At 30.2% G+C, this 13082-nt stretch overlaps 1 protein-coding gene across 1 annotated transcript in view; it reads right to left on the bottom strand.

The window, feature by feature from the left end:
• LOC145304355 (lachesin-like) overlaps positions 1-9892 on the bottom strand; it is a 34916-nt gene extending 25024 nt beyond the window's left edge. Inside the window, exons 1-2 of the mRNA XM_080146223.1 lie at positions 9834-9892; positions 9061-9148 (exon numbers count right to left, since the gene is read on the bottom strand). Of these exons, the coding sequence (XP_080002349.1) occupies positions 9061-9148; positions 9834-9892 (147 nt within the window). The remainder of the gene's footprint in view (positions 1-9060; positions 9149-9833) is intronic.
• Between the last annotated feature and the right edge of the window lie 3190 nt (positions 9893-13082).

The raw sequence follows: 13082 nt of genomic DNA, 5'->3' as shown, positions 1-13082 counted from the left end.
GGGGATGCATGTCAATTTATCAGCCATTGTCTTATCCTTTTATATCCCTGCTTGATAGTACTTAGCTTAACAGATGTAATTACTTATCAATGCTAACTAATTATTATAGGTGTTTCAACAAATCTGAATAATATATATCAACAAAAGGCCTCAACAAATATCATATTATGATAGTTATTTATCGAATCGTGTTATAGACAGCTTTCCGTGGATATTAAAATACAAAAAAAACCTATTAGATTGATAGCGTTTTGGTAACGTGAGGGGCCGAATGCCAGGACTAACAAAACTGGTATTATTTTTTTAATTCTATTTTAATATTCGTGGAATATTGTCCCTAAAACGATTCTTTGCATGATTTTTCAGTATGACAGAGATCCGGTTCTAATTCAGTGAATGGAAAATGTTTTCTGATTCATATTATTGAATCAAATGACAAGAATAAATAAGTTGAGAAACAGTTTTTTAAACCCAAGTCTTAGTTAAAAATCAGAAGTAATTTGGATGTTGTAACATTGAATACAATACATATTTTGACAAAATCGGAAAAATCTGAACCGTGATAATGAAAATATCTAATTCTTTTGCGGATTTCTTGGAACACCTTTGTTCTGCAGAACACTTGTAAAAATAAGAAAATATTCAGCTCAACTGATAATGCAAATATAAATGATAAAAATGTAAGACAAAAAATAAACAGAACAAATATATTTCTTTTTTACAAACTAGCTTTTATTGGTTGAACTCTTTCTCCACATAGGGTAAAGCCCCTAAACTCCTGGAGGTTAAAGGCAAAACCACTAAATGATCAAAAAGTAAAATATTTTAAATTAATTGGCAAATAAATGATGGAAAATAGTTTTATAAACCTATTTATGATAAATTGCATAATACTATTCTGATAACTATTTGAAGCATTTGTCAATGAATATTGAGTTAAGTTGCACAATTTTTCTTCTGCATAATATTTATAAGGGTGGTGATACAAAAATAACAAGTAAAGAAAACGTCATATTTCATTATTGTTTTACTAAACCTTTCAGAATATAATTATTATTAGTTGAACAGTTAGCAAGATCCTTTGGTACAACAGACAGAAAGACAGACACACAGACATGAAATATGAAGATTGTTAAAACTGGAGATAATTTAATGAAACACTTTCCAAATTTCTCAACCCACGAAAATCTATAATTTCCTACCATAAGTTTTAATTAAATTTTGAGATACATTTCATTGAGAGTTATGTACTGCAGTGTTTTATTTATTTTTTTCTTCTTATTTTATTTCCTTAAAGGCACCCTGCAAGAAATATACCGCTTTAACTACTGAAAGAATGCCACGAGTAGACCCACTACCCAAAAGATACATCCCCTAGAAAGAAAATTATAAGCTTATTTTTGGCAGAAACTTTGGATGCCAGTAACTGATAACATTTTTACAATAAAAACACCGTTCTTTATATTCAAAATTCAGTTTAATTTGCGTTGTACTGAGAGTATTGTAGTGTGAGAATGCCAGCCTTTAAGCTTTTAATTTTGCTTCTAGACGATGTAATTTAATATTGAAATTTCTATCATGAGCAATGAAAATCTTTCAAAATTCTCACTGTACTAAAAAATAATTTTGAAATGTCTGTAACTTTTTAGTTGTTGAAGCTGCAGTCTTTTAGCAGTTAAAGCGGTGTATTTCTTGCAGGGTTTCTTTAACTCAAATGGGTAGAACTCTTAGTTAGCTTAACATGAAGAATTAGGAAGTAAGACATAAAGTAGGAAAGCTTCTTGTAAAGTCATGAATACAAAAAAAATATGCTTTGAAACATTTGTAGGCAAGCCAATTCATAGATTCCGGAAATGAGGGGCTAGAAATTGGTACTATTGAAAGCAACAGTTTTGCAAAATTAAATGACCCTGTCACAAGGCTATAAAACTGGACTTTCTTCACAATGTAAAAACAAACACAAAATTGCAAAATCTCTGCGTAACTTCATTTATACTTATTTATCACAGTAAAGCTTAGAGGTCAGAATTTCAGTTTGACTTAATGAAGATTGACAAATTTAGTTCTGTTATGCAAAATTAGAGTTTGAAAGTTGGTTGAAGAAATTAAGGCCAGGGTCATCATGCACTCATAAACAATATCAAGTCTTCTTATGTATTTATATTTTACTGTAATTGGATTGAAGGCCTATTTTATCTATTTCAAAGGGGTGGACTTATTTAGGCCTAAATTTTTTTGTTACCTTCATTAAAATTTTATTTACAGTATTAAAAGATATTATAAATTTTAAGTTTTCTATTTTGTTCTTTAATGGTTTCCAGAAATAACAAAATATTGTCACATTGTATTTGCTAACCATAAGATTTAGAAAAATTTTAAGAGCTAAATAACTTTTACTAGTTACCTTGACTGCAAATTATAAAGTATTGATTTGTTTTAGAGAAGTTAAACTACTTAGATATTCCAGATGCATCAGTATGACCCTTTATAAGAAACTGTCTGGCAAACTAAACAAAACTTTGTATTTTTGGCATTTTATTTTAGTTTTTCACAATTAACCTGATTAGATGATTTACTCTTGGCTTGTATTTAGTATAGAGGCTGTACTACTACACAACTCACTTGGACTGTTGGCTTTTTGTGATACCCTAGTGGGCAATGTGATATTTTTTTATGGGTAGGTTAATGTTAGAGGCTGAGTTTTTCCAATAATATTTTGCAGATCAATACGCATCTACTCTATAAATGTTATGAAACTATTAATTTTTTTATCTCAAATTTTATCAAATACATTTTACTTGGCTGTTCTTTTTTTCTTTAATCATAAAGAGATTTATTATTTACAACTATTTTCAGACATTATTTTTAACAGTACAGTTAAGAGATACTGAGAAAGATTTTGCAATCAATAAGGAATTTTGACTAAATTTTGATATTGTTGATTGCTCTGAAGGCACTATGTTACACAAGGTAATGCAGTGTGTTCTGAGACTGTATTATTGTTCTGTGCCGTCTAAACCAATTTTGTTTTTAGCTTCAAAATCTATCCATCATAAGAATTGAATGGTTCTACAAAACAATTTTTTATCAAATATTTCTTACTTATGAGTAAAATGGTTTCTATAAATAAAAACAAATTTTGGCTGAAGATTTGATTCAGTCATTTAAAATGTTTTTTTAACCAAAAAATGCAACATTAAATTTATTTTTGCTAATAAGTGAATTAGCAAATGTCTGAGTTTATGAAATGTTCATTATAATATTTTGAAGAGAAAAATGTATTAGTATTTTTGCTTATTCTTAGTTTTTCATAAGCACATCATCTATAGCTTCTAGGGGCTTCAACCAAAGAATATCTTATTATCTTCTTGAATGTTATTTTAAAATTGCATCTAAAACCTGAGTCCATCATAATCAAAAAAATAAATAATGTTTTAGGTTATCATTTAAGATATTTTTCGTATCAAAATTATTATGATATTTTGTAGCACTGCCATAAAAAAAAATAATTTGGCCCAGATTCTGTAAAACAATTAAATTTATTTCTCAACTTAGTTTTCAAAATAAAATCATGACATTTCCACAAGCAAAAAGTTTAAAAAACAATTGTTTTTAACATTGTCTAATCTTTTCATTTTATTTAATATTTTCAACTTTAATTTCAATAAATGTAAAATGATTAAAATTAGATTTAAATTCAGGAAAATCAGATTAATAAAATAATTGTATGATATCTTGTGAATTTGAGGTAAAATATTAGTAAAAGTGGCTCTAATCGAATGTTCTTTTTGATTGCACGAGAAAAAGCCCATATTATCCTGTTGTGACGTCATAGATTTCGGGAAAGGGAAAGGAAAGAAGAACCCCATTTCTCCCATCTTCTTTTAAGAGATTTCTTCGCCCCTTCCCTTCTCCTGTACCAAAATTTATGACGTCACAACAGGACAATTTTGGCTTTGTCATTGTTCGACCATTTTCTGAAAGATCTCAATAATAAAAAGTTGTTAGCCCGGACCTTAGGCCCCACGGCGCTAACAAAACTTGTTTAAATCCTATAATTTTTCATTTCGATGACCGCGGAAATTTTTTATAATTCGATGCTGTAAATAACTAAACTATTTATTATCTATATTAGTTTTTACTGAATTAATTTCAAATAGAAAGTTGAATAACCTATGTTAAACTATGTTTTAATTGTTGACACATAACAAAAGTTTCACATAGTTGTAGGCATTTAACATTTATACCAGGGGGAATGGACGTTCAGGTTAAGAGTTTTGACACAACCCAATCTGTCCCGATTTTGTATCACTTTTGAAAAGTGCGATTCCTGTGACGTCATATAAAAAGTATATGACGTAACTGGAATCGCACTTTTCAAAGTGATACAAAATCGGGACAGATTGGGTTGTGTCAAGAGTTTTATATAAAACAAATGGAATAAAAAACTTGCAATTACATAATACAATCTTCAATAAAAAAAATTTCCTATAACGTTAGATTACAAGACAGACCATTGTATATGAAACACAATTATCTATTTAGCTAAGCTTGTTAATTGAATTAATTCAGAAGCGCTGCATTTCTCATATCAAAGGCAAAGATAAAAGATAATATTGCTACTCTAGAAAATGAAATACATGTTTAACATAATATTATGTTTGAACTGACTGACAAAGTTAGTTATAAAGTAAATGCTTCTTGATGAAAGTAATCTTTATATGACCATAACAGTCTAGATTTAGTAGCAGCTGAGAAAATGTCACTTTCTAAAGAATTTCTTTCTCCCAGGAATGTTTTATTATTTCCATTTTAGTGGATCGACACAATTTTATATAAGTATTGCTACTTCTACAAATTTGACAAACAGACAGATATAGAAAGTATAGACAGATAGAAACAAGGATGACAACATCCATAAAAGCGAAGCACTGAAACGGTAGGACAAACGGACATTAACATTTGTTGTCAGAACTGAATAATCATAACATAAATGTATGAGGGTCAAAGCAAAATTGTAAGTAAATTTGTTGAAAAAACTGCTTGATTCAGGATAATGTTTATGGACATACTTACATTTTTAGGACTTGATAATAGAGATGCTTCGCTCATTACATTATACTTTGTTGTCCCAGGAATCAATATACCAAAAATCAGACCAATCAGATGATTAATTCACATAAAAATGTGTTGTTAAAAAAGTAAAAAAATCAACATGTTTAAAATGGACGTACGGACATTTTGGTCATGATTATAGAGTTGCTACGCTTTCTAAATCGTACCTAACTACTAAAGGAATCACCATGCAAAATTTTGGAATCGATAGGACAATTCTAACATGCCTAAATTAATGAAAAAAAGCTATCCGTTACGGACGGACGTACGGACGGACCGACCCTAATTATAGAAAAGCTTCGCTTTTAAAAATGGATAGATAGAAAGTTTTGTAGCTAGTAAACTGTGTTAAACAATGCAAAAAATAGTTTGAATATTTATACTCTTCAAACTGTCTGGACTTAACAAAGAATACTAGATAGAAGAAGTGCAGATAGGTAGATAAATAGGCATAATTCCATTAGAGCTTACAGCATTTTTTTTGTATATCATTGCAACTATACATCCTGTTCAATGTTGTCTAAGGTTAGATTACTTACTATTTAGTCTTTGAATTTTCAACCAATTTAAAAAAAAAAATTGCATTTTTATTCATATCCTTGTTATGGATCTAAAGGTATAAGACAAAGGCTGATAGATTCCCAACAGTGATACACAAAATTATGCCTTCAGTAGATTATAATTAGTGGTTTAAACGTTTGAACACTCAATTTAACTAACTAACCAATAAAAATTCACAAAAGGCCCAAAAATTGTCAAGCCAACAAATAAGAAAGATTTGGGGACTAAAGACAATATCCATAAGTAGCGAAACACAAATATATGGAATCAACAAACGGAGTTATATAGCAGATGTTCAGTTGGCATATTGAAGAAGAGAGATATAATATGCGAGAGAAAAAAAAACATTTTAAACTTTAAACTCACGAAACCTGTAAAAAATATGTTATTTTGTCTTTAGACGCAAAACTGACACAAACGGACAAAACTATGTATTGAATAGATGCGCAATGCGCATATATCATAAAATTAAAATTTCAGTTGTCTATATTGAATAGCAGCCGAGAAAATCACATTTCTCCCATAGCATAACGGACTGACTGACTGACGGAATGACGGACAGTCAAAGTGAATTATATAGTTAGCTTCAATACTAAAAAAATATTATTAAAATTGTGTCTCTTACGAAAAAATAAATTTAAATACTATTATTTTATTTATATTATTTTTAGAATTTAATTCAAATAGAAAGTGTTTTATATATAAGTTTTTTTTATTTATTCAAATACATTTTAATAAAATTTACATGATATTATAACAAGGTTGACAACATTCATAAAAGCGTTGCTAAAACAAACAAAATCTTCAGACTTAATAGTAATATGGACGCTTCTAAAATTATACTTAATCGTTATAGGCTCACTATTTCAAAAATTACGATTAGCGATCATTTGAATCAGGAATTCTGAAAATTATGCCAGAGTTAGAGAAATTATTCCTCATTGTTACAGGAATTATCATTCAGTTATTTGAAATAAAAAATATTTACATCCAACAATTCGTTACGGAACAAACGTTTGGACAAATAAACTCTAAATGTATATAAGGTTCGCTTTGAATAAATGTATAAACTTTTACCCCAGAAAGCAGAGATTGGCAGCCGCGCGTCAGCCGCCTATAAGCCTCAGGAAAATCAACCTTTTACAATTTTAAAAATCAGCTGAAAGTCTATACCTGACCCAAATGAGACGATCCTTCTTTTTAGTATTTTTTTCAAAACATTCCAACGAGTTTATATTTGAGGCTTAGTCGCGGCTGCCGAGCCCTGGCAGCAAGAATTTGTTGGTCTCTGATAGAAAAACAATATTTTTAAAGGGTAAAGAATTCCTTTGACAATATCGGCAGTTACTTCACACACACACATACACACACACACACACACACATACTTCCTATAACCAACTATTGGACACATAGACAGACAAACATACACTTATTCAGAGCTACTAGAATCAGAATATGGATATATTGTCTAAGACTATATTTACTTCAACTTTTCTGCAATTTAAAAATGAACATTTTTATACATAAAATAGTTTGGGTATAGTCCCTTTCGTAACATCGCATCTTATGGGGCGATTCTTCGTATTTTTCACAGTAGCTTTTCTTCTATTTCTAGCCCCTGCGAAGGGCTCTAACCCTGAGGGGCCAATAACCTAACCCTGTGCGGCAATCACCTAACCCAATATAACCTAACCTAACCTAAAATAACCTATAAAAAGCCATTTTAAAAATACGACGCATCGGGACTATTCCCAATAGTTTTACTTATCTATGTATTATGCATCTCTTAATTCAAGTTTTAAAACAATCTATCTGATTCTTTATCTATAGCCATCTAATCTTATATCTCTCTTGTTAGAATATAAGCCATGACTAAAGACTTAAGACTTTGGTAGACACTGACAAACAGAAGGGCAGACAAACGGACAGACAGAGAGACAGACTGACAGCCTTTTTATTTCAAGAATATTTGTAAACAGATCATTCATTTTCGTAACTAGATAGATAGATAGAAAAAGTTGGGTTAGGAAATAGATAGATAGGTATATTTTTTTTTTTGTAGTAAAGCTATTCTATTATCAACTTTGTTTTAACGTCTGTCAGTACGTCAGTAACGCTTTGGGGGAATTGTAATTTCTCGGCTGCTATTTAAGTTGATTTTTTTGTGAAGATTCTCTCACCAAAGAGCATCAAGTATACAACTAATATATTCCGTCAGTCTTGCTTCTAATGGATATTGTTTATAAATTGCTAAAAATTAATGAGAGGTATCTAAAAGTTTGATTGAAAAGAATGCTATTTTTAATTCATAAATGTTAGTTTAAAAATTTGTGAGCTTCTTATTGCTGTGTTACTTATGGATTACATAATTATCTTTGAATGAATGATCGCAGTAAAATATCAAAAAGAATTATTTCAACTATGTGTTGTAAAAAATAAAATGTTTATAACTGACACTTTATCGACATGTTTTTTTTTATTTATAAGAAACCAGCATACTTATGTTGATATAAAAACAGCACAAAATATTGATATGCCCACCTTATTTTTGGACAAATTGGAATTGAAATGAAATTGTAAATGACAGATAATTCTTCTTTGCTGTTAAAATATTTAATTTTGTATTGACAAGTCTTGCAAAGAATACAGTCTGGGTTAAATTTAAGTGCACGCCGCTTCGTGGAACAATTTTAAAAATATTTTTACATCAAAAGTAATTTTGTTTTCAAGTACAACAATTTGTCATCAGTTCTTGGGTTAGACGGTTCAAGTCCAATCACAGTTTCACAAAGATTTGCTGATTTGAATTTACTTATGAATTATTGTAGGACAGACATTTAATAAGGTAAGTAAAGAGTAAGTTTCCGCTGGGATTTCAGACCTGATATTAATTCAGCCATCTGATTAACATTTAGCTAATACTAAAATATTTCTTCTAGGATGTACAGTTCTCCTACTTCTGGACCTAGGTATCTTACCTGACAAGTATATAGTCCAGAGTCCTGCCTGTTAACTGCTAGAATGTACAGCTCTCCTACTTCTGGAACTAGGTATCTTACCTGACAGGTATATAGTCCAGAGTCCTGCCTGTTAACCTCTAGAATAATAGTCTTCAAATTTCTGGAACTGGATATCTTACAAGGCTGGTATATAGTCCAGAGTCCTGTCTGTTAACTGCTAGAATATACTATTCTCCTACTTCTGGAACTAGGTATCTTACCTGGCAAGTATATAGTCCAGAGTCCTGCCTGTTAACTGCTAGGATGTACAGTTTTCCTAATTCTGGAACTTGATATCTTACCTGGCAGGTATATAGTCCAGAGTCCTGTCTGTTAACTGCTAGAATATACAGTTCTCCTACTTCTGGAACTAGTTTTCTTACCTGACAGGTATATAGTCCAGAGTCCTGCCTGTTAACTGCTAGGATGTACAGCTCTCCTACTTCTTGAACTACGTATCTTTTACTATCACTGAAATAAAAATTGGGTATGTAGTTTTTATAAGCAAAGAAAAATATTTGATTTTCCTTATTTTATTGCCTAAATGAAATCATGTAATATTACATAGTATGTTAACCTAATTGATATAAAAATACATTTTATTATCATGCTCTTTTGTATTGAATTGTATTATATGAAATAAAGGAGTAGGACAATGGGGAATTACTTTATTTAAGTAGTCTAGAAAATCAGATTAAAAAAAAGTTTAGTGATATAAAAGGGACGTCATTCTAGGCTTTTATTGGTCAATTAAAATGTATACTGGCCCGCAATTGATAATTTAGTTTGTGTATTTGCCTATTATTGGTCATTTGAATTGTATGACGTCATTTTTATTAAGATAGAATTAAGAATTTGACAAAAATCGAGGAGGGAAGTTATATTTTGATGTGTCGACTTGAAGGATTCTACTAACATTATTTATTCAACATATTTAACGATTATATGAATTAGAAATAATAATTTACATACATATTTTAATATTTTGACTTAAGTAACATATTTTTATATATTAAATGAATATTATTCTTAAATTATAGTAATTTATATTATGTTTATTTTGTTATTTCATTGTTTTTTCTTTTGTTTTGCTTAAATATATATACAAAAAAAATGAAAAAAATCTACTAATAATTTTAAAAAATAAAATATTTACCTTATTATTTGGGATCCAACTGTTAAAACACGCTCTGTAACATCATAAAATAATATCATTTTGGAAAATTTTCGATTAGTGTAATAATAGTTATAAATCGCATAGTATAAACAGTTTGCCGCGGATATATAAATAAAATTATAAGATTAAGAACAGAACTGGTTTTAATTTTAAGATTCTAAAAGTGATATCCGCAAAAAAATGTCTGTAATACGATGCTGTACTTAATTTTTAGGTACTGCTGAGAACCGGTCAAAATCCAGCGGATATTAATCGGTTTCGAAGCCCTACTGGAAAATAAATCAAAAAGGAGGGGGGAGGGGGGGGGGGGGTGAATAAGTTTTTAATTGTACGAACAGACATAATTACTTTATAAATTAATAAAAGTAATTAAAACTAGCTATTTTTCTTTTAAAATGATTTTTCTCTCATTATAAAATTAGAGGAAAGGTATGGTATAAAATTGTTAGCTCTGAGTGTGAATTGTCGGATTGCAAAATTATTGCCGGTGCAGCACTTTTAGATATCCGTTTAATCGGATAAAATTGTTGTTTGTTAGAAATGTACAGCAAGATATTTGTACTACGAAAGGGAGACTGCGTAAAGTGGCACAAAAAAATGACGTCTTACAATAAAGGATCCAATTAGAGGCCAGTATAAATTTTACCAAAAAAGGAGTAAAATATTCGATTATTCGGATAAAACTATTCTAATGGAACTTTAAAATAAAAAAAGGTAGAAAAATATCCGTTTAATCGGGCAAGATAGTTATTTGTAAGACTTGTACAGCTTTATATTTGTACTAAAAAAGGGAGCAGAATATTCGCTTAATCGGATAAACAATCATTGTTATTAAGATTTGTACGGCTTTATATTAACACTATTTGAACTAATCAAATGAAAAAATTGAGGAAAATGTTAGTCTAGTGAATCTACAATTCATTCTTTCCTTCAAGCTTCCAAAGGCAAAGTTTCATATAAATAATTTAGGTAAAATATTAATTAATTGTCTGTTTTAAAGAGTCCCTTATTAGTTTTTTTAGCATGAAATTATAATATCAAACGCTTTTCTTAAGTCTAGAAAACATAAATTTGTGTTTATTTGTAAAAGTAATGTTGTCAAAATTGAATCAATAGTCTTGTATAAGACAAAGTAGAATGATGTCTGTCCGTCTATCCGTCCGTCTGTCTGTCCCTTAAGATCTCGGTAGCCACTGAACCGATTGGATTCTACTACTGGTCCTGTGGTGGTTTTAGATATCTCTTTAGCGCTCTATTATCAGGATTTTTCACATATATGTCCCGGGATGGTTTAATGCTAATTCAGTCCACTCCTTTCCCTACTTTTTCATAAAGGGATGCTATGGAAATCTAATAAAATACTTTAGACATTATCTAAGCTGTAGAAATATATTGAATAAATTTTGTGATCCTTTTTAATCCAATAAAAAGGATTGTCCAGAGGATTAACTGTTCAAAATACTCGTGTCTATTATAGTAACTAAAACTATGTTATAAAGTCACCAGCAGCTACCCCATAGATGCCTCTAGGGGCACTTGAAAGGGAGGGTAGTCGACCCCACCACCTTCAATTGTAGGCATTAAGCTACACTGTAAAGGAGAAACCTTTCGATTGGGCGGTTAGCGTGATCCTTCAGTACAAAAAAAAAACAGAGAGAGAGAGAGAAAGAGCAAGAGAGAGAGAAAGAGTGAGAGAGAGAGAGAGAGAGATAGAGAGAGAGAGAGAGAGAGAGAGAGAGAGAGAGAGAGAGAGAGAGAGAGAGAGAGAGAGAGAGAGAGAGAGAGAGAGAGAGAGAGAGAAAGAGAAAGAGAAAGAGTGATAGAGAGAGAGAAAGAGAGAGAGATAGAGAGAGAGAGAGAGAGAGATTGAATATCTTACATCAAAATTTAATAAGTTAAGGGATAAAAGTATAAACAATAGATATATTTATTATTTAAGAAATGCTGACTAACTGACATAATTTGATATTATTTTATTCCTTGGTGACTCCAAACAACCATGTATGCTGGGTGGTTCGAGCACAATAACCGACATTCATGCCCCTCTACAACTGAAATAATGAATAGATAGATAGATTTAAATAAATAGATAATAGATAGATAGATAGGCAACTATATTAGATGGGTGGTTAGAACACAATAACCGGCATTCATGGCCCTCAACAACTGAAATAATGAATAGATAGATAGATATAAATGAATAGATAATAGATGGATAGATAACCAACCATATGAGCTGGGTGGTAAGAACACACTAACCGACATTCATGGCCCTCAACAACTAAAATAAAAATAGATAGATAGATTTAAATGAATAGATGATAGATGGATAGATAGACAAGCAGAAAAGCAGGATTATCTAAGCACATTTCATGGCATTTCATGAGTAAAAAATAGATAGTTTTACTATAAAAAATAGAAAAAAATGATAGAAAACTAGGATTATTTTGACAAATTAAACGAGAACATTCATTGGATTCTATGAGAGAAAAAAATAGATAGATAGATTAAAATGAATAGATAATAGATACATAGACAATCAGATAGATGGTTTGAGACATTAAACGACGACATTAAAGGTTTATAACTATTTTTGTGTGTCACACCCCTTTCTAAGAGAAAGCGCCCCATAACTCCTTTTAAAAGGAAAAAGTTTTGAAACACCTTGTAAGCCCCTAGAGTCCTCTAGAGGCGTAGCCGCTACTCTTTCAAAAAGACTAACGTATCCAAATTAAAGTGTTGATTTGCTATTTCAGACAAATATATTGTTTAAAATCTAAAATTCACTGTTGTAATGCATTGTAAATACGTATTTTCAATATTTTATAAGATTAAAATTGAATACATAAATAAATTTAAATAGATTATTTCGTTCTTTTTACTATTAATGTAATTACACTTATATACATACATGTAGCTTTGATTGTTAATTTAGGCATGTTAGAATTGTCCCATCGATTACATACTTAGCATTATGATTCCTAAAATAGTTAGATATACAATGCATATCAGCTTTAAAATCATTACCAAAATGTCACCATGTATATTTTATACCTAGAAGTTGATTCTCTATTTAGTTTGTTAACATGGTCATTATTTATTGGTCACTTCTTTCATCCAGTAGGAGGCGAGATGATGGGGTAAAGGGATCGTAGTTTTAGCCAGCTGCAAGTTACAATTTATTAGAGTACAGTATAATGTGGTGTAATATCCAAGTAATAATAAATA

Source organism: Acartia tonsa, chromosome 13, assembly GCF_053477335.1.
Source record: "Acartia tonsa isolate MP-2025a chromosome 13, ASM5347733v1, whole genome shotgun sequence".
In the NCBI taxonomy this organism is placed as follows: domain Eukaryota; kingdom Metazoa; phylum Arthropoda; class Copepoda; order Calanoida; family Acartiidae; genus Acartia; species Acartia tonsa.
Note: the sequence above shows the minus strand (reverse complement) of the source record. Positions and strands in the feature narration are given on the sequence as shown.